Source organism: Pimephales promelas, chromosome 17, assembly GCF_988280905.1.
Source record: "Pimephales promelas chromosome 17, fPimPro1.hap1.1, whole genome shotgun sequence".
Taxonomy (NCBI): domain Eukaryota; kingdom Metazoa; phylum Chordata; class Actinopteri; order Cypriniformes; family Leuciscidae; genus Pimephales; species Pimephales promelas.
Window position 1 is genome coordinate 6,403,024 of NC_142785.1, and position 22,580 is coordinate 6,425,603.

Sequence of the window (22,580 nt, forward strand, 5' to 3'; positions counted from 1 at the left end):
TACATACCATGATATAGCAAAATCTCTTATACCATGGTAATGATGTATATCATCAAACAGCCAAGTATGAGCGTAATTCAATAATAAAGAAGTTGAGGACGCCATTTCCTCATTCAATAAAGTTCTGTGGCTCCTCTGAGAAATGATCATTTCACCCCTTGAGATCTTTTGTTACAGTTTTGAGTATTCATTTACATAATACTTTAATTATGAGTACTTTAGAATGATTTTTAAAAACTATTATTTTGGAGTTTGTCTTGTTTCACGTTTTATTACTGAATTGATGTGTTTTTTGCCTTTTGGGTTCGTTTTTAAATGTTTTTGTTGAGAGGTGTAATTGCTGATTTTCAAGAGTTGCTTTTTGCCTCAGGATCGTTTCTTTAATTTACTTTTTCATTTGGCATTTGGGAATATATTTAGCATTCCTGTGTAAAAATCACATCCCAACAACTCATGTCAGCATTACTATATACAAACCACACTGAAAAGGGACTAAAAAACAAATGTAGTCCTTTTCTTGTAACCATTTTCTGCAAATAGTTTTTAAAGGGACATTGCACACAAGTTTACTGAAGCTCTTTCTGATTACGCCTATGGCTGCCAATTGGATCTCTAGTGGTCTGATAAGCTTTTTCTCTGAGAGGCGAAATAATTGAGCTACATCGCCGTACCAATGTTGTTGCTTCTAAAAAATCAAATAAAACAAAGGCATTTTTCCCTTTCTTTTGGTGAGAGTACTTTAAACTTGTTAAATGTGGATCAGGCTAGCCAGGTTTATATAGATGGCTCCGTCCAATCCTGCGGTTCCTCTGAGATTCATTAAATGATAATGGACTGATAGGAGTGTTCAGACTTTGTCTTTTGGAGCCGTGTTGTTGGGGTTATCTAGGTTACCGAGTGCCAGGTTATCCAGCTTTGAGAGTGCAGCGACAACAAAGACTCTCTCTCTCTCTGTCCTCTTCACTCTCCACGAAAGCCTGGATTTAGACTATACCGAGTGCTGCAGTTTTTTTCCTACTGTTTTGAAGTGCCGTAATAATGCTTCCCAGTCAGAGCTTTATGTTTCACTCGGATTATTCACATACTAATGTGACAGAATCTGCAGAGTCTCTCCTTACGGCTGTGTTATAAATGCCTTACCCTTTCACGTCACCTTCATTTTAAAGAAATTAATGTCTGGCTGGTATTTTAAGCCTCACATGGTTCTCTTTATTAGTTCTGTGGTGCTATACAAATGAAAATGTCAGCGGTATAAAACAGTAACCCTTATTGAAAGAATGAAGACTGGTGTGGGACATTAAATCCCTCTGAGATATTGAGTCTTATTTTTCAGAAGTCATGTTTTTTTTTCTGAGTTGGGTGAGGACAAAAGCCATCGCTCATTTTGCGTAGGTTTTGATACCTTTATAACATTGTCTTTTTTTCCATCCTTAGCTGAACTGCGGCAAGCCATTGTGGCCATGATGAACAGAAAAGATGAACTCGCTGAGCAGAACATGTAAGAATTTCCTTACCGTTTTCACTGATTGCACCTTTTGCTCATTCATGAAACATGAACAGATTTGTCTAGAAATCTGTTCTTGAAACTATTCCTTTGGGTGAGAATGGTTTTTAGCAATTTTCAGAAATGTGTTCTGCTTGTGATTCATGGATGTCTTTTCTTTCAAATTGTGATTTTAGCCGGTCACACCATGATGCTGACTTTCATTTTTTTTAATGATATGTAGAATTGACATAATAATAATAATTGACATATCAGTAATACTTTACAATAAGATTTCGTTTGTTAACATTAGTTAACATGAACTAATGATAAACAATACAATACAGCATTTATTAATCTTAATTTCTACATTTACTCACACATTATTAAAGTCAAAAGTTATATCTGTTAACATTAGTTAATGCACTGTAAACTAACAAGAACAAACAGTGAACAATTGGTTATTAGATGCTAATAGATAAATACTACATATATATATATATATATGTATATATATATATATATATATATATATATGAAGAGTTCAGATGCAAAAGCCTCTAAATGCCATTTGAAATTTTCTTCTTTAATGATGGTTTTTATGAAACCTGTATATTTAAGTTCAGTAATTTCACTTAAATAACAATTAATAGGTAATTATCATTGCCATTTAAGTGAAATTACTAAACTTAAATATACAAGTTTGATAAAAATCATCATTAAAGAAGAAAATTTCAAATGGCATTTAGAGGCTTTTGCATCCGAACTCTTCATATATATGTATATATATATATATATATATATATATATATATATATATATATATATATATATATATATATATATATATATATATATATATATTATTCAGTTAGTTCATGTTAAATAATGGTTAACAAATGAGACCAAATTGTAAAGTGTTACTCATAAAGTAATTTAAGTTTAATTTTTACATTTAAGTTAATTAGTTGTTTAATATTTGTATGTGATGTGTGTTGTAAAGTAACAATCAAATACAGTACTGTTCAAATGGGGCCAACTTCTTTGAAAATAAATAAAACATTTTTTAAGCAAGGATGGATTGACTTGATCAAATATGACTGCATTTTTTTTGTAACATTATGCATTTATTTACTATTTTTTTTAAATATTCTGTTCATCAAAAAACAAACTGTTTTCAGCATTGATAATAATAATGTTTCTCGAGCACCAAATTAGCATATTAGATTTCTGACACTGATGTATTTTTTGTAAAATTTGTAATAATAGTGTCATAAGATTTAAACTGTAGTGTATATCAGTGTTTTTAATAAGATTTATCCAGCATTGGTTACAGTATTGCTCAAATTGCAACCTGCATTTAAAATAAATAGAAAATAACTTACTATAACCTAAATATATATTATCAAGATTGGGGAGGTTTAAGTTTCTCCTCTCACTGACCCCTGGTTAAAATATAATTGAATTTCAGTGAGTATAAGGTGTTGTTTTGTACCCCATTTGTGAAATGTGCCATGATGTGCACAGTCAATAATGTGCAGCTGGGTAATTATCCTGTGCACTGGTAGTCATTAAAGATGGCTAAGAGAAAGTGGGTCAGATGTGTGTGTCTCTTAACGATGTTAAACTCTTTGGCACAGGTCTCTGCGCAGTCTCCTGGATGGAGAGATGGAGCATTCTGCTGGGCTCAGGCAGGAGCTGGACAGCCTGAAGAAGAAACTTCCTGAGCTAGAGGAGAGACATGCGGCCAAAGTCCATACTCTCATGAGGTAATGTCACTAGAGGCTAACCGAAACAAGGTCTCGCATAGGCAGGATGTCAGCCTAAATTCTAGTCTTGCCCAACACCAGACAGAAAGCAGCTATCTGACCTACATGTGAAGCACATGGTTGCTTTTTGTCCCCTTTAGTTTAGGTTTGAGAACATCTGAAATTGGTTATTCCACAGTGATGGTAATAAACTGTAGCTACAGATTATTTATTTATTTATTATATTTATTTAACAGGGACAGTGTATGGCATGCAGCCATACCAGAATTAGCTACAAGCTAAATTTCATCTGTAGTCCCTGTTCAGACATTCAACTGACAATTAATGTTCAGCAATATCAAAGAAGTAATTGAAAAATGTGTGTTCATATCGTGTCCAGATTATAATTGATTTGGTAACGCTTCCTTTTATAGTACAGTACTTATAGTGTACTTACCTAGAAAGTACTGGTTAATATAAGGTAAGTACATGGAAAAGGGGTAGGCTTCGGGGTAGGTTCAGGGTTAGTACTAGTTATTACCCAGTAATTGTAGTTACTAAAATAAGTACATAGTATTTACACGGGTAACTGGACTGTAAAAGGAAGCGTGACCATTTATTTCATGGACAGGTTTTTCATCTCTTTACCTTGGTACTTACAACAAAAAAATATTACATTTCTTGGGGTGTCCAAACAACAGTATTTGTGGATATAAATGACTTTATCTACATTTTTGTATGTACAATTCCCGCTGAATTCCCCGAGATGTACCATCATCTTGAAGAGAGATCAGTAACACTTTATTTTGATAGTCCACTTTAGACATTCTACAAACTATAAGTAACTTTTCAACTACATGTGTCAACTAACTCTCATTAGAGTATTAGTAGACTGTCTGCTTAATATCTGCTAACACTTTATTTTGTTGTTCCCCCAACAGACAATCAACTCTGACAATAAGTAACTTGGCGACTACAAGTGTAAGGACTCACGGGACACGGAAGAATCCATTTGCAGCTTTATTATAAACAGAGTCGTACAGGCAGGGTCAAGACGAGGCAGACAGAGCAATACAGGCAGAGCAAAGGGATAATCCAGATAACAGGCAGAGTTCGGGGCAGGCAGCAAGAATCACAATCCAAAGACAGTCCAAGATCAGGCCAGGCAGATAACACTCGTAGAATAATCCAACAGTCCAAAGTCAAAACCAGAAAACCAGAAACAGGGAATAACGCTCAGAAATGATCACCGGGGCAAATCAAGACTTCGCAACAGTGTGTGTATGAAGGTGGCTTTTATGTGTGTGTGCTAATGCGGTGCAGGTGTGTGACGCAATCAGTCCCAGGTAAGAGGTATGATGGGAATTTGAGTTTATGTCCAATGATCAATACTCCGGTGAAGGCTCCCTCTGGTGGCGGAGAGGAGGCGGAGCGGGAGCCTCCACTGTAACAGAGCCCCCCCCCTGCGAGCGGCTCCTGACGCGAGGAGGCAATTGTCGTCGGGGTCTACCACGGGGTCGAGGGGCCGGTTTCTCCGGGTAAGTCCTATGGAACTCTTCCGTGAGAGTGGGGTCCAGGATATCTCTTGAACTGACCCAGGACTGCTCCTCCGGACCGTACCCCTCCCAGTCGACCAGATACTGAAGATTGTTACCCCGACGCCTGGAGTCCAGTAACTTATGTACCCGGTACGCCTCCTCGCCATCGACCAGAATGGGTGGAGGGCTCTGAGAAGCGGTCCCTCCCTCCGCTTCTCCCCTCGGACCACCAGCAGGTTTCAGCAGAGAAACATGAAAAGTAGGGGAAATACGGTAGTTAGCGGGCAGGTCTAATCGGAATGAAACTGGTGAAATCTGTCTAATAATTTGGAAGGGACCAACATACCTGGGACTGAGTTTGCGACATGGAAGTCTGAGTCTTAGGTCTCTGGTGGACAGCCAAACCCATTGGCCGATCTGGTATTCTGGAGCGGGGCGACGGTGACGATTGGCCTGATGTTCTTGACGTCTGACGGCGTGCCTTAGGTGAGTATGTGCCTGATCCCAGACCTCTTCGCTCTTGTGTAGCCATTCGGTGACAGATGGTAGTTCTGTGGGTTCGCCGGACCAGGGGAAGAGAGGAGGTTGGAAACCGAGGATACATTTGAAGGGTGTGATGCCAGTTGCAGGTTTTACCAGAGAATTTTGAGCATATTCAGCCCAGAACAGGTATCTGCTCCAATCCTGTTGATGCTGTTGACAGTAGGTTCGTAGAAAGCGGATTACATCTTGATTTAAACGTTCAGTTTGTCCGTTGGACTGTGGATGGTACCCGGAGGTGAGGCTAATGTTCACGTTAAGATTCTTGAAGAACGCGGTCCAAACTCGGGACGTGAACTGCGGTCCCCTATCGGACACGATGTCTTCAGGTAACCCATAGAATCTGAAGACTTGATTACATAGGAGTTCGGCAGTTTCGAAGGCTGTGGGGAGCTTGGTGAGAGGAACTAGTCGACAAGCTTTTGAAAATCGATCCACTATGGTGAGAATGGTGGTGTAACCTTGTGAGTTGGGAAGATCGGTGATGAAATCTACTGCGATGTGGGACCATGGTCGTTGTGGGGTTGGAAGAGGACATAGTAGACCAGCAGGGAGTTTTCGTGGTGATTTTGAGGTCTGACAGAGAGAACAGTTGTGAATGTGGTTAATGGTATCTGGGGTAAGTGTGGGCCACCAGAAACGATTTTGTAGAAGCTGAACCGTGGCAGTGATACCTGGATGACCCGAGCTGGGACTTGAATGAACTTGATCTAGGAGACGGGCTCGAAAGGTTTCTGGTACATATAGGAGGTTGGCTGGACATTCTGCAGGAATGGGAGTTTGACGATTGGTCTGCTGGATCTCGGTCATAATATCCCATTGGACAGGAGCAACTAACAATTTCTCATCCAGTATATTCTCGGGATTGTGGTTCTGGGCAGCTTCTTCAGATTGTCGAGAGAGAGCGTCGGCTTTGGTGTTTTTGGTTCCTGGGCGGTAGGTAACCGTGAAATTGAATCTGGTGAAGAACAGTGCCCATCTGGCCTGACGTGGGTTGAGACGTTTAGCCGATCTGAGGTATTCCAGATTTTTGTGGTCTGTAAGAATGACAAACGGTTCTGCTGCTCCCTCCAACCAATGACGCCACTCTTCCAAGGCCAACTTCATGGCCAACAATTCCCGGTTTCCCACATCGTAATTACGTTCAGCTGGAGAGAGTTTGCGAGAGAAGAACGCACATGGGTACATCTTGGCTGGGTCTCCCTGGCGTTGTGATAGTATAGCCCCCACCCCTGTATTTGAAGCATCGACTTCAACAATGAATTGTCGTTCAGGATCCGGATGATGCAGGATAGGTGCGGTAGTGAAACGACTCTTCAAGTCGTGAAAAGCTTGTTGGGCTTCGGGGTTCCAGGATATGCGATGGTTGTGACGTTTGGTTAAGGCTGTTAAAGGGGCGGCTATGAGGCTGAAGTTTCTGATAAATCTCCGGTAGAAATTTGCAAATCCCAGGAATCTTTGTAGTTCTTTTATGGTTTGTGGTAATGGCCAGTCTACTACACCCCTCACCTTCTTTTCATCCATGGCGACCCCTTCTTGACTGATGACGTATCCGAGGAAAGAGATGCTGGTTTGGTGGAATTCACATTTTTCCATTTTAGCATAGAGGTGAAACTGAATCAGACGTTGAAGTACAGACCGGACATGTTGAATATGCTCTTCTAGTGAATTGGAGTAGATCAGAATGTCGTCAATGTATACAATCACCCACTTGTCCAGCATATCACGGAACACATCATTCATGAAGGCCTGGAAGACAGAAGGACTGTTGGACAATCCGAAAGGCATGACGAGATATTCATAGTGCCCACTAGTGGTGGAAAAGGCAGTTTTCCACTCATCACCCTCTCGTATGCGAATCAAGTTGTAGGCATTGCGTAGATCGAGTTTGGTGTAATATTTGGCCTGACGGAGTTGTTCTAAGGCGGCAGGGACCAGCGGTAGTGGATATCGATATTTGACAGTGATTTCATTCAAGCCTCTGTAATCAATGCAGGGTCTGAGTCCCCCATCTTTTTTCTTTACAAAGAAAAACCCAGCGGCTGCTGGTGAGGTGGAGGGTCGAATGAAGCCCTTTCCGAGTTCCTCTTCTATATACTGTTTCATAGACTCGGATTCTGGTTTTGACAAAGGGAAAATTCTTCCTCTGGGAGGTGTGGCACCGGGAATTAACTCTATGGCACAATCCGTTGATCTGTGTTCGGGGAGTTGTGCGGCTTTTTCCTTGCTGAAGGCTTCCTTCAAATCCACATAAACAGAAGGCAAATCTTTCGGCTCGGGTGTTGAAGTGTCAGATTCTGATTCGGGATTGCAGACACGAATGACTTTGGATAGACAGCGGTTATTACATGCTTCACCCCAGCGAATGATTTGACCTTCCTTCCAAGAAATGTGAGGGTTGTGAGTTTGTAGCCAAGGATGACCCAGAATGATGGAGTGATGTGGAGCGTGAATGACATAGAACTGGATATTTTCAGAGTGAAGAGATCCAATGTGCAATTGAACATTCTCCGTGACGCGCTGAATTTTCCCCTCTCCGATGGGATGTCCATCTAGCGCCTCCACTGTCAATGAAGAAGGACACGGTTTTAGTTGGATGTTGTGTTGTTCAGCAAATGTTTGTGATATGAAATTTCCCGCAGCTCCAGAGTCAATGAAAGCAGAAGTGTCAATGGATTGATCATAAATGGTTAAACGGACTGGCAGTGTGAAACTGGTAACAGGATTGTGGGATTTATCTCGGGCACTCACCGACTGGTTATGATTGGAGGGTCGAACAGGACAGGAGAGCTTCATGTGTCCAGATTGACCGCAGTACATACAAAGCCGATGTTGAATTCGACGTTCGCGTTCCTCTGGCGAGATGTGAGTGAGTCCCAGTTGCATGGGTTCGGGATGGTTAGTGGCTACGAGTGAGGATTGAACTGGTAACCGGGGCTTACGTCTGGATCGCATCAGATTATCGACTTGAATGGCCAGAGTGATATATTCATTCAAAGTTCTCCCCTCATCTCGACAGGCTAATTCAGATTGCAGTTCATTGGTAAGTCCTCTCCTGAAAAGGGTCTTCAAAGTATCCTCCACCCAGTTCGTTTGAGCAGCTAGCGTGCGAAAAGTGAGGGCGTAATCCGCAGCAGTTTCTTTTCCCTGAGTGAGGTTTAAAAGTTGATCGCCTGCATCACCCTTCTCCGTGGTATGTTCAAATACTTGACGAAACTGATTGATAAACTCTTGGAATGAAGAAAACGTGTTGCCCTCTGGTTTCCAGACAGCCGTGGCCCATTCTAGTGCTCTGCCGGTAAGGAGAGAGCAAACAAATGCGATGCGACTCCCATGACTGGAGTATAATGCGGGTTGTTGCTCCACAAAGAGTGTACACTGTAACAGGAACCCTTTGCATTTGGTTGGAGAACCATCAAATTTGTCAGGGAAAGCGAGTCGTGGATTGACTGTAGTACTCACAGTAGTGGGAAGCGCACTCGGTGGTGGTGGTGGTGTAGTTGGCGTTTGAGGCGCGGTACCCACAGCGATACGAAGCTCCTGCATTCCCTGTACGAGCTGCTCGGTGAGAGTAGTCAGATGGCTGAGCTGTTGATGGTGTAGATCTAGGCGTGAAGCTTGAGAGGTGAGTTCGGAGGTCAGTTGCATGACGGCTGCTGGATTAGTTGGTGGCGAAGTCTTCTGTAAGGACTCACGGGACACGGAAGAATCCATTTGCAGCTTTATTATAAACAGAGTCGTACAGGCAGGGTCAAGACGAGGCAGACAGAGCAATACAGGCAGAGCAAAGGGATAATCCAGATAACAGGCAGAGTTCGGGGCAGGCAGCAAGAATCACAATCCAAAGACAGTCCAAGATCAGGCCAGGCAGATAACACTCGTAGAATAATCCAACAGTCCAAAGTCAAAACCAGAAAACCAGAAACAGGGAATAACGCTCAGAAATGATCACCGGGGCAAATCAAGACTTCGCAACAGTGTGTGTATGAAGGTGGCTTTTATGTGTGTGTGCTAATGCGGTGCAGGTGTGTGACGCAATCAGTCCCAGGTAAGAGGTATGATGGGAATTTGAGTTTATGTCCAATGATCAATACTCCGGTGAAGGCTCCCTCTGGTGGCGGAGAGGAGGCGGAGCGGGAGCCTCCACTGTAACAACAAGTAAACGTATTCTCCTAACACCTAACAGTCTACTGACAGTCCACTATAATATACTAATACTCTAATGAGAGTTAGTTGACATGTTGTTGAAAAGTTACTTATAATTAGTGGAACGTCTAAAGTGACTATCGAAATAAAGTGTAACCGAGAGATCCACCAGTTAGAGGAGTTTCAAGTGAAAAATGGAATCGCTCCTGCGGAGTTAGTGTGTGTTGGAGACTAGCTAGAGAATAACATTTGCTAGCTAATGTTAGCATTAATTAACATGAAATGTTGAAGTGTTAGAGCATAATTGGCTGTGTTTTCAGAAAATACATTCAAACGATTAAAAACACTTAGCTGATTCGAATACACTTTTCTTTTCTAATTAAATATTTTTTTGAAAAAGGTCTCTTATGCACATCAAGGCTGCATGTATTTTATAAAAAAAAAAACAGTAATGTTTTCTATTTTAATACATTTAAATGTATTTATTCCTGTGATGGCAAAGCTGGATTTTCAGCATCATTACCTGTCATGTGATCCTTCAGAAATCTTTCTAATGTGCTGATTTGCTGCTCAAGAATCATTTCTTATTAACATTTGACGACTATTAATGTTTGAAACCATGATTTTTCTTTCAGAATTTGATCAATTTAATTCACCCTTATTGAATAAAATTACACATTTCTTAAAAAATAAATATAAATTATAAATGAACCCTAACTTTTGAACAGTAATGGTAAATGCAGTCCATTTACAGTAATGCACATTATTTGTAGTCCTTTAGCAGTTATTTTATATGAAAATGTTCAAATACTTGCCAAATCAAATGTGGTGATTAATCTTGTGGATTATTATTATTTTTTTTGGTCCCACTTTATATTAAGTGCCTTTAAGTACTATGTACTTACATTGAACAATAAGTACAATGTATTCTTGTGTTCCTGTTGTATTGTAAAACACTTTTGCTGCTATTGAGGTGTGATACGGGTAAGGTTAGGTGGTATGGGTTGGTATGTATGTACACAATAAGTCCAATATCAAATTATTAATTTCAATGTAAGTACATAGTACTTAAAGCCACTTAATATAAAGTGGGACTTTTTTTTTTAAAGTTTTTTTTAAATCCTTATTGAAGACATTTCTTAAACACCTGTGGAGAAAATCAATCAGAAAAACACATAAAAGGTCTGCTGCTGAGACTAACCAAAGAATGACGCAAGTTAACATTGTTACAGTTATCCTCAAAGTCATCAGAAACCTTCAAGTGTTGTATTAATGCACTCCAAGGATGAGCAACATCAAATTGATTCCCAGTAAAGCATGCTTTTCTAACCAAAGTCTTTCCCATATCTTCCTGTCTCCGAGTCTTGGAAACTGCAAAGTTTCCAGTCCAGTCTGTTTTTCTGACTGAAACCTAATCTGTCCCTGTCGATAAAGACTAAAAATAAGGTGTGGAAATGCTCGGTGTGGCTGTGCGCTCAGAAGAAGCACCTGTGAACCGTGCTCTTGGGTTGAGCTCCATTGATTCAGCCCGGCTCAGCGGGCAGTATTTAAGGAGCGGGATCCATACGGCAAAAAGCCAAAACCCTCTCACAATCCTCTCCCACGCCATCACATCCAGGTTTAACCAGACGAGCAGAAACATGAGGGGATGGTCGTGGCAGTGTCTGGCGATCGGAAATAATGCTTTAGCTGCGGAGCTGCCAGGGTTTTTGTCTTCCTGAAGTGCTGCGGGATTATTGGGAGAGGCATCTTGCTTTTGTGAGCATTTCATCAGCTCTATAATAGTGGTTCCTCAGGGGGATAATGTGGGGAGTGAATGAACAAATTAATTTAGCTCAGTAGGAGGACAGCGGCCGAGAGCAGGAGGCAGGCTTGTCAGTATGATGCTGTGTCAAAGAGAGGATTATGGGGGAGAAAATCACACTCGGTATCATGCTGGTGACATCTGTACCGTTTCTGGATGGTTGCTTTTCATCAGCCTGTTTAGGCAAACTGACACCGAGTTGGCCTCGTTTGCAAGTCAATTCAGTAATGTGTCTGAAAGAGCCACCAGCCTACCCTTTTCGTATTTACCATCGCAAGAGTGTTTAGTCTACGTGTCACCTCGAGACTGTATTCGTCTGATTCACTTTTAAATGTGTTTGACTTCCGTTGTGGCTGTAATCAACACATTCTGTAACACTAAAGATAGACCAACGCCACTTTTGCGTCATCGAAGGGTAACGCCCCCTTCTGGGGGAGAACAGCTCTATACTGTCTATGGGAAAACAAACGGATTCCCATGAGAACAGAACTTGCACTAGATCTGCAAAGTTTCTTGATAGCAAAAATGGCACAAACTGAAAGAAGCTAACGTTACTGAATACGGGGTTACAGAGGTGTCCCTTTGAAATGGTCGAAAACTGGATTAATGACCCCACACAGCGGCCAAATATGGACTATTCAGACATCTAACGTTACCACTATCTCGTGGAATCGCCAAGTAAGCACGTAGCCTTTTTTTTTTCATTAACACTCACAGTATGACAAACTAGACGATGAATGGATCATATTTAACTTGATTTAAGCTATTGACATAGTCTAAAAAGGTAACGTTAGCTGCTAACAGCTTAGTCTTTCTAATAGCTAGTCGACAACAAAACTGTCAATAGCTTAAATCAAGTTAAATATGATCCAAGTGACATGGCCTCATCGTCTAGTAGTTTGTAATAGGCTACTGTGAGTGTGTAAATGATAAATAAATAAAAAAGGCTACTTACTTGGTGATTCCACGAGATAGTGGTAACGTTAGATGTCTGAATAGTCCATATTTGGCCGCTGTGTGGGGTCATTAATCCAGTTTTCGACCATTTCAAAGGGACACCTCTGTAACCCCGTATTCAGTAACGTTAGATTCTTTAAGTTTGTGCCATTTTTGCTATCAAGAAACTTTGCAGATCTAGTGCAAGTTCTGTTCTCATGGGAATCCGTTTGTTTTCCCATAGACAGTATAGAGGTGTTTTCCCCCAAAAGGGGGCGTTACCCTTCGATGACGCAAAAGTGGCGTTGGTCTATAGTAGCAGCTGCTGCATAATGGCGGTTCTGTGCTTGACGCTTTATTTACCTGTGGCCTTAGGGAGATGGAAATGAGTTTTGGGAAGGGCATGTAGACTGCTGTCGTGCATAGTAAAAAAAAAAAAAAGGACTGCATTTATATAGCGCTTTCACAGACCCGATGGCCACCAAAGTGCTTTACATTCACCCATTCACTCACTCATTCATACACCGACGGTCAGGTCTAGGCCTTTTTTACATTGGCATTCTTCAAAATATATTTCATGCAGTTGGTGAGATACCTCGTACCTCTAGAACAGGGATTCCCAAACTTTTGTCAGCCAAACATTTAGAGAATATACTTGACGTAAATATTCCTTCATGAGATTTTATGTTAATTCATCAATAATTTAAAGGGCACCTATTATGGAAAATTCACTTTTACATGGTGTTTGAACATAAATGTGTGTTGGCAGTGTGTGAGCAAAACCACCCTAGAATGAAAAAAAATTTTTTTTACAATCTCAATAAGTCATATGCACTGTCTCATAACGAGCTGTTCTGAGATTCAGCTCTTTGTGACGTAGAACGGGAGACAGGGGTTTGATTGACAGTGTGGCTGTGGCCTAGACCCCGCCCTCGGTGATCTGTACACATCATCCTCCATAGTTTCAACGACGACAGCCGGTAATGTCTCTTGGAAACATAAGTGTTCTGTCGTGGACTCGTGGGTTAATCCTGTTGTTGTAGCTTAAAAGTTAATCCTCAAGTGTGGATCGTCATCTACTGTTTGCGATCCACCGTCACATCCAGTAACAGTAAGTGTGTTTTATGATTTTTGAGCAAATAGTCTTTTCAGTCGATGTCAGCCAATTCAACAACAAATGCGTCTAAAGTTGTTGTCGTTGTAGGATGTCTGTGTAGGCTATATAATTTAAACCTTGTTTGTATAGTGTGTAACCACACGTTTATATATATTTAAAGATATTGTATTAAAAACTGCATATATGTTGTTGTTCGGTATGTTAGCCATCTCCTCACATTTGCCACAGAAGCACCCGTATGACAAGTAAACATGACGCCACAGGTCCCCGTCCCTCGCATAAATGTAATTTTGCTTGTACGTAGCAAACTTTATCACAGTATGTGTATGTAATTTCAAAAAAATTGCGCCAGCATTAGTGTTTATGTGTGTCTGTGTTGCACATGCCCATCATTTCAAAGGGAACGCGATTACAACGCTAAAGTACATAAATGTATCAAATAACCATACCGAGACGTACTGGTCCATTCTCATTTATGTTTATTCTGCCGGAGTCTCTTCGTACTATTTATATATTCCGATTCAAACGTACGGCTGAATGACATTCAAAACAGCGCGTCTCTCACTCTCTTAGCCCTTCTGCTTACGGACTGCCATAGGTATTAAGTTACGCCCTCATCCAAAGGCAGGGCGGGGATATGCAGCTCATTTGCATTTAAGGTCGTATACCCCCGAAACAGCTCATTTTTAAGCAGGCCCCAAAATGACATTTTCAAATGGTTATAATAAATTAACTGTGGGGTATTTTGAGCTGAAACTTCACAAATACATTCTAGGGACACCAGAGACCAATATTACATCTTGTAAAAAGGGGCATAATAGGTGCCCTTTAACACATTCATGGTTCAACATCAACATGTTTCTGGTCACATGGCATGAAGGTAAACTATACAGATATTTCATCTTCTTAAGTTAGATATTTTTTTTTTTTATTATTTGTTTATTGTTTATTTATGACTTAAACTCACAAACCCCTGCTCTAGCTGTTTTTCCAGGAGATTCAGACTAGTAAAATATTTTTAACAGAGTAAGACCACTTTTATTAAGACATTATTAATGTATTCGTTATAGCTTAATTTAAAGGGCATATTTCTTCATTAGTCTATTTAATTCAGATCTATGGTGACTTTTTATTTCCATGATGCAGCGGCTATTTTAATTCAACAGTATTATGCATAATTACAAGGCTTATAAGAATTATAATTATAAGGTGGTTAAGATTATAAGACCAATTAATCATCTGTGTGCCAAAATTTGAATCAGAATTTAAATGAATTTTATGTTATAGTTCTGTGGAACAATAGCTCTGTATAGAATACATTATAGAAATTTCTGAGTGATGGTTGTTCTGGTTCTGTGGTGCAGAATTCTGCAACCAGGGAGGATGTAATGCATTCGAAGTGCTAAATCCTTTGAAGCTTATTCTTTTAATACTTTGTCTACAATCCAATTTCCTTAATGGATTTACATTTTAGGGAATTCATTTAGTAAGTGGTTTTTAATAGAAAACATTTCTCTACTGGGTCTGTGGGAGGTCGCATGTGTGAAGCACGTTGCAAGAGTCATACTTTAATAATATGTCAAAAGTGTGTTTAAGTGTACATTTACATTTATTCATTTAGCAGATGCTGTTATCCAAAGCGACTTACAAATGAGGAATACAACAAACATAAGTGCTAGTACTACAAAGTTTCAGACATCAATTAGATTAGTACAAGCTAGAACAGGAATAGTGAAAGCATATGCAAGGAATTTTATTCTGTGCTGATGGAAGAGATGAGTTTTCAGTTGTTTCTTGAGTAGTATCAGGCATTCCGGATAGAGTTGGGAAGATCATGTAACTGGTGGCCAGTGCGGAGAGATAAACAGAGCTGTGACGTGGGCTCTATTGGCTTCATTAAATATTTACTGCTGTGTTCTGAATCATTTCAAGAGGTTTGATTGTTCATGATGGAAGTCCAGCCAGAAGAGCATTGCAATAGTCCAGCCTAGAAATGACAAGGGCCTGCAGTTGCACCTCATTGCAGTACTTGAGATCCAGGGGGCGGAGTTGGATCTAGATCTAAGGGGTGGAGATGGGTAGGATTAGGGGTGGGGTTTTGGATTAGGGGTGGAGATGGGTAGGTTTTGGGGTGGGGTTGGGTAGGATTAGGGGTGGGGTTTTGGATTAGGGGTGGAGATGGGTAGGTTTTGGGGTGGGGTTGGGTAGGATTAGGGGTGGGGTTATGGATCAGGGGGTGAAGATGTGTAGGTTTTGGGGTGGGGTTGGGTAGGATTAGGGGTGGGGTTATGGATCAGGGGGTGAAGATGTGTAGGTTTAGGTATATGTAAGGTGGGAAGAGTTGGATCTGAATCCAACTCCTCTCCCTTGATTTCGTGTTCTGCAGTGACAGGGCGAAAAGTTGTGCTGCATGCTTTGTTAGGAAGGGCCTAAATTTTTTGATATTGTGCAGTGCAAACTTGCATGATTGTGGTATTCTTGAAATGTGGTCTTTTAAAGGTCAGCTAGTCATCAAAGATTACTCCAAGATTCCATGCACAGAATGCCTTTGGTTTTTGGTTAAAACCAGACCAATCTCAGTTGTAACTGAGTTATGGTCTGGCAAAGCATCATAGACAAATCATTTCCAGAGGGGCGTCATCAACGGACTTCGTGGGTAGACCTAAAACCAATCAGAGCGATGAAGGAGATGACGCATTCAGAGCGGCGGGCGGCGGAGAAACATCTCAGAGTGTTGTTCATTGCTCGGTTTTTAACAAAAAGGAAACGTTCAAATCACTTAAAACAGACACGATACCTAATTCGAATGTGTGATGTTTGATGGCGGCATCCATCTTTGTAATGCAAGCCACAAAATCTGCTTCAAAATCCCTGTGCTGTCGTCATCTTGTAAACCCCGCCCCAACATTTCTGATTGGTGTCACGATTTCGACGAATTGGAAATGGGCTTGAATGAGCTCTTTGCCGACTTGATGGGATTATTGTTGATGAATCTAGCTGGATGGTGAAATTGTGCTGTACAGTGACAGTCAGAGTGGCAGGCAGGGAAGACATGAAGCTCTGTCTTTGCTAAGTTGAGGTGATTTTTTTTTCATCCACCAGGCAGACTGAGATCCGTGCGGCCCCCGTTGGATCATCTGGATGAAATGAAAAGTAGAGCTTTGTCATCAGCATGATTGGACAAACCATGTGCAGTATAATGGGTCTCAGTGATGTAGTGTATATGGAAGAAGCGGAGAGGTCTAAGAACAGATCCCTGAGGAACCCCCATGACCAGTTGATGTGCTTTGGACTTCTCCCTCCGCCCAGACCAGCAAAGTGGAGTCTGGTTATGCCCTCTGATTACAGAGTGGACAGAAGGTTCTGATGATTAATGGCCTGTTTGCACCAACAAGTATATTATTGTCCACACTAGTGGACGATAACATTGTTTATTCTAAGCGCGAGCTGCAGGATTAGCTTCTGCTGCTTTAAATGCTCAAGCTTTTTAAGGCAGGATGGATTCTGATTGGCTGTCAATGTTTTATCAGCTACAAAAAATAGTTCTTAAAGTAATTCCAATGATATCATTTGAGTGTGCCATTATCGTTATATTTGCGGTGTGGACTTTTATATTTAGAACTATTTTAGAACTATATGAAGAGTTCAGATGCAAAAGCCTCTAAATGCCATTTGAAATTTTCTTCTTTAATGATGATTTTTATTAAACTTGTATATTTAAGTTCAGTAATTTCACCTAAATAACAATTAATAGGTAATTATCATTGCCATTTAAGTGAAATTACTGAACTTAAATATACAAGTTTGGTAAAAATCATCATTAAAGAGGAAAATTTCAAATGGCATTTAGAGGCTTTTGCATCTGAACTCTTCATATCTTTCTCTTTATACTTGTCGTTATTGGTGTAAACAGGCCTAAACCGCGTCGAAAGCTGCAGATAGATAGATCTAGCAGAATGAGAAGAGATGATTTGGAATCAGCTTTCGCAATCCATAGAGCTTCAGTGACCAAAAGCAAGGCAGTCTCAGTTGAATGGGTGCTTTTAAATCCTGGTTGAAGTCAAAAGTTTTAATTTAAACCAACAGAAACCCCTGACTGTTAAGAACAGTGACCTTTGTTGTGAAATGGATAAATTATTTAGACATGCATGTCTTTTTAGACTTATGCATGTTACTTTCAAGTGAATGAGATTGTGTCTGTCCACTCATTAAGTAGAGCACTATGTGACCCATAAGCCCTTCAGAGGGACACCTGCAGTCCCCCTCTTTTGCTGGATGTCTTTTAATATGAATACAATGGCATGTGTGCATACCGTGGCTCGCTCTGCAGGGGCAATGGAAAAGATCAATGTGGCACACCTGACTTGCTGAGTCCTCCCTATAGAGAAGCTGTCACTTATTAACTTTAATTAAATCGCCGGCGAATCGTGTGCCGCTCGCCGGTGCGAAAAACGACAAGTCTCCTCCTTTGAGAGCCCGCCAGACGCCTTTTGAATCTCCTTCATTCTCTCAGTCTATTGAAGGGTATAAAATAGGCATTGATAAGCGAGGTACAGAATGCATCCTGGAGGAATAGGAAGGGATGTTTTTCACAGTAACACAACCTGGATTGATTCTGATTGATTTTCCCAAACCACCAATAACAGGCCTTGTAAGAAAGTGCACATCTTGTTCCCTGGAACAGCCTTATTAAACTTTGTTTAAAGCAGTTCCTGGAATTGAATTCAGTGGGCGGCTTGCTGTGGGAGTCTCTCGGTGGGCTTCTAACTGCACATATGTCCTGAATGCCAGGAAAGTATTGGATTATGTTAGTAGTTCCTTTTTATGCATTATTTTCCCGTATTTTGTATAGATGTTATTTCAAATAGTGTTGTAGTTCTATTTTAATTAGGGCGTGGAATCAATTAAAATGTCCATTTTTTTCCTCATGCTTTCAAAGCTAGCTCTCTATTGCTAGCCTCTCTGAAATTGCATTCCCTACCTTTAACAATTAAACATATTGGAATATGTTTAGCTTTACCTTTCTTTAGTGTGGAATATCCCAACATGATTTTTCTATCTGAGAGCCTGCTATTATTGTTTTTCACTTCATGTTAATCTAACAAATCAGCTTCTATGTGCAATTTGTTTATCTCTCTTATGATATTTTTATTTTTACAGAGAAAATGAGGTTCTGAAGGTTCAGCTGAAGAAGTATGTTGGAGCTGTCCAAATGCTGAAAAGGGAAGGCAGCCAAGGCAATGACGGTAAGTCAGTGTTTCCTTAATATAGCATGTTTGAAATAAATTTGACCACCTCTTATGGTGCGTTCACACAGGACGTGAATAGCACGTCAGGCGCGAATGATTTCAATGTTAAGTCAATGCAAAGACACGTTACGCGCATAAAAAATTCCTGCGGCGGGAATGAGGCGTAGAGCGCGAATGGCGCGAATTGATCGCCTGGCGCGTTAAGCACGAATGATTTAGTTAGTGCTATTTGTGCATTCACGCGTTTGACGCGAATTCGCGTCTGCTGACCGATTGAAAAATCTGAACTTTGGCGTCAAATTCGCGCCGCGTTAACCAATCAGGAGCCAGCTGCTTGCTCACGTGGTGCAGTATCTGGATGCTTCAATAGATTATTTTGTAATATAACTATATGTGGTTCTAATGCACAACAAAGCAAATATTTTATCACTCAAAACTTTCAAAAAATTTCTATATATGAGACATGTTCATTTTGTATTGAATGTTATTTATTCCATATCTAGATTATATGAAATATTATTATAATGTAAAGACAACCAACATACAGTACATGTGCATAAGTTCGTGTCTGGACGTGAGAGAGAAAAAAATCACAGGACAGGTTAATAACTTTTGGAGGCTGGCTCTATTTATCATCAAAATAAAAAATAAATTACAGATTAGATGGATGAGGGCGAGGGCGATCCTCGCTCCGATGCGGGACAACAGCTCATCAAACTGGACGCGTGACAGGTGGAAGTACCGCTGACAGGGTACGAATGGTCCGGTGCACACAAATACGGCAACGATGATCCCCACGTCGCTGTTTTGCTCTCCAGAGCAAATACTGAGCGGTGACTCTCTCGACGAATGCTCGGTCGACAAAAAAAATGGCCGCCAACGGATTTCGATTCTAACGCACGTAAATTTCGTTTACTTTTGTTTTTACACACGTCAGGTTCACTCTTGACACGCTAATTAACACAAAGTGGTCAAGCGGCAAACTAGACGCGGTAGACACGAATTTGACGCGCTATTCGCGTCCGGTGTGAACGATTCTGTAACCTGCAGCCATTTTCGATTAATTGGTCATTTTTTTAAAGGCTTTTTAAAACTTTAAAACTTGTTGCCAGATAAAATCACCTTATCAAAGTCAAACACATTAACGTGAAATATTTTGTTGAGAAAAGGACTGTTAATTAGATTTTATGTTAAAAAACGTTGTTATCTGTGCAGTGATGCGTTGGATCTGCAGACAATCCAAGCTCCTGGAGGGTTTATAATGAGGCCAAAAACAAAACAAAACAACCAACCTTTTATTGAAATATTGCATTGTAGTTCTTCCTTTGTTGCTGCAGACTATTAAACATGCGTGTGATGAATGACATATCCCTCAGTGGGATGCTGTCATATGTTTGAACAGCCTGTCTATAATTTCACAGTTTTTCTGCGATATGGTGGGAATTTCAATTATCTCTACATCATCAACAGATGATCATTGTGAGATATTTTATGCAGCAAGTTTAGTGTGGTAGCTCAGCTCTTATATGCAAAATAAAAGTATGCCTTACATGAGCTGAAATGAGAAGAGTTTATCAAAATTCCTGTGTGGGTTGTTTGCGTCTCATCCCTCCGATAAATCCAGCTAACTGGGTGATGTGCGCCCAGCAACTATTGGTTGTGAACCTTTAAGATTGCGCTTTGCATCTTTTTAATGGATTTGACAAACACGCTCCTCTTCACTGATCAGCAGTCCCAGCTCTCCCAGTTCGCGTTGTGTCGTGCTATTACAGTATCAGTCAGATCTGTGTGTGGAAGAGCGGTCCTACAGGGGATTGAGCCTCAGAGAAACCCCAAGCGAATGCCTAATAAAGAGTTTTATACAGAAGGATCATGCGGGTCTATTATGGCTCCTTGTTGGATGCACCAGGCAGCACTATTGATGCAAATTTCCCCAATTGCTTTCTCTGTGGCTTTCTCTCTCTCTCTCCATTGTTGCAAAAAATAAAAAGTAGAAAAATGGAGGAGTCTAATGCTCCAATTGAAAACCAAGTGAGCTGCCTATGGAAGCAGCATTTGAAAGCATCAAAGATATGCTCGCAACTCGAAGGTTAGGCATAGTAATTGTACTGCCTCCTTTAATCAAATTTCACACAGTTGTTGCCACATTTTACGGCAGACATTTTATATGTCCTTCACAGGGAATGCACTCCCACAACGCTTTGTGACCAGCTCAAGTGAAAAGATGAATCCAAGATGGCAGACGAGCAATGCCAGTATAGCTAAACGTTTTATAGCTAAACGAGTATCGGTTTTAAAAAAGTTCAGTGTAATTAAATGTGAGATTTTGTGATAATTAAATGTAGTTGATTGAAACATTTATTTTTTGTTTTAATTGTGCGATCATAGCTTATCATCATGCTAACCTCAAACTCTGGCGCAAAATGAACCTTTGGTCTAATTACAAATTGTTACTTAGTCAACCGTTATCTGAGATTTGTTTTCATGATTGTCGAATGCAAGTAGTTTTATCTCTAAAAACAGTTTAGCCTATAATGCTAGTATAACGCTAGTATATAGGGCATAGAGTAATGACAAATAAAAATCGCTTGTTATTACCACTAACAAGGCTCAAAATAACCCCACACTAACATAATAAGGGTCCCTACATTCAAACCGAAGCATTGAGAACTTTGTCAGTGTCCATACAGTTAAATAAGAAGATATTTTATACACACAGTCAACTTCGCGAATACAGGAAGAAGCCATCTTTGAAAAATAGTCTCTACCAGTCGATCTACGAACGCCGATACAAGTGCGCTGGTGAGATGTAAATAAGGTGATAAGGTGAGCACGAACATTAGTCTACGTGTACATACTGAAGAGAAGAAAATGGTTCGTGTTTGTGTTTCTTCCAGAAACAACGGACCATGTGAGATTCTGCACAGTTCAAGCTCACTTGGATCGGCGTTCGTAGATCGACTGGTAGAGACTATTTTTCAAAGATGGCTTCTTCCTGTATTCGCAAAGTTGACTGTGTGTATAAAATATCTTCTTATTAAACTGTATGGACACTGACAAAGTTCTCAATGCTTCGGTTTGAATGTAGGGACCCTTATTATGCTACCGTGTTATTGTGGGGCTATTTTGAGCCTTGTTAGTGGTAATAACAAGCGATTTTTATTTGTCATTACTCTATGCCCTATATACTAGCGTTGTACTAGGCTAAACTGTTTTTAGAGATAAAACTATTTACATTCGGCAATCATGAAAACAAATCTCAGATAACGGTTAACTAGGTAACAATGTGTAATTAGACCAAAGGTTCTCATCTTGCGCCGGACTTCTCCTTTAAATCAGTTGTGAGTCAAGGCTTTAGTATGTAACATTGTTTGTAGGCACGCACACACGGGGTTCTGCGAGGGATGCTGCCTATGTAGGCTGTTCTTGGTTGAACTTGAGACACATCAAATTGATACACAAGCGTGCAATACGAGCCTTTTTCATGTCCTGTCAGACTGTGCACACACAATCTGAGCTCTTTTGAAAGTTGTGCTTTAATGATAGTGTGCTCCCGATGTGATCTTCGTGAACCCACGCTTCTGAGATCGTGATATGTTTAAAAAGAATTCCTTGTGTCTCCCCAAAGTTGAACTGCTATTTCGTTTTTGCTAGTGTTGGATTAAAGCATGCAATTAGATGAACGCCTCGCTCCACCAAAATGTGAAATTGAAAAATCTTTTTCAATCCCATATCAAATATCCTTTTATTACGCATTGGAAGTGAACATGAAATCATGCAAATGAGGGAGGTTAAGAGTCTTGTCACTTGCAGAGGCTGCAAAGAGAGCAAAAGCAGCTGGGGTTTCTTCTCCTCTTTTTTTTCTTTTTTTTTTTTTTTCAGAAATATGGGTCAAAGGGAGAGTCATCAGTTCTGGGATAACCCGAGCTGAGAGAACACTACATTTGTCTCAGATGAAAAATGGTAGTTATGCAGCTTGTTACAATAGATAAATCTGTATCTGTGTAGTGTGAACTGAG

General features: G+C 40.4%; 1 protein-coding gene across 1 annotated transcript in view; it reads left to right on the plus strand.

Moving 5' to 3' along the window:
* Window positions 1-22,580, plus strand: part of snx29 (sorting nexin 29) — a 192,729-nt gene that overhangs the window by 27,419 nt on the left and 142,730 nt on the right. Inside the window, exons 12-14 of the mRNA XM_039685322.2 lie at window positions 1,435-1,498; window positions 3,124-3,252; window positions 18,473-18,558. Of these exons, the coding sequence (XP_039541256.2) occupies window positions 1,435-1,498; window positions 3,124-3,252; window positions 18,473-18,558 (279 nt within the window). The remainder of the gene's footprint in view (window positions 1-1,434; window positions 1,499-3,123; window positions 3,253-18,472; window positions 18,559-22,580) is intronic.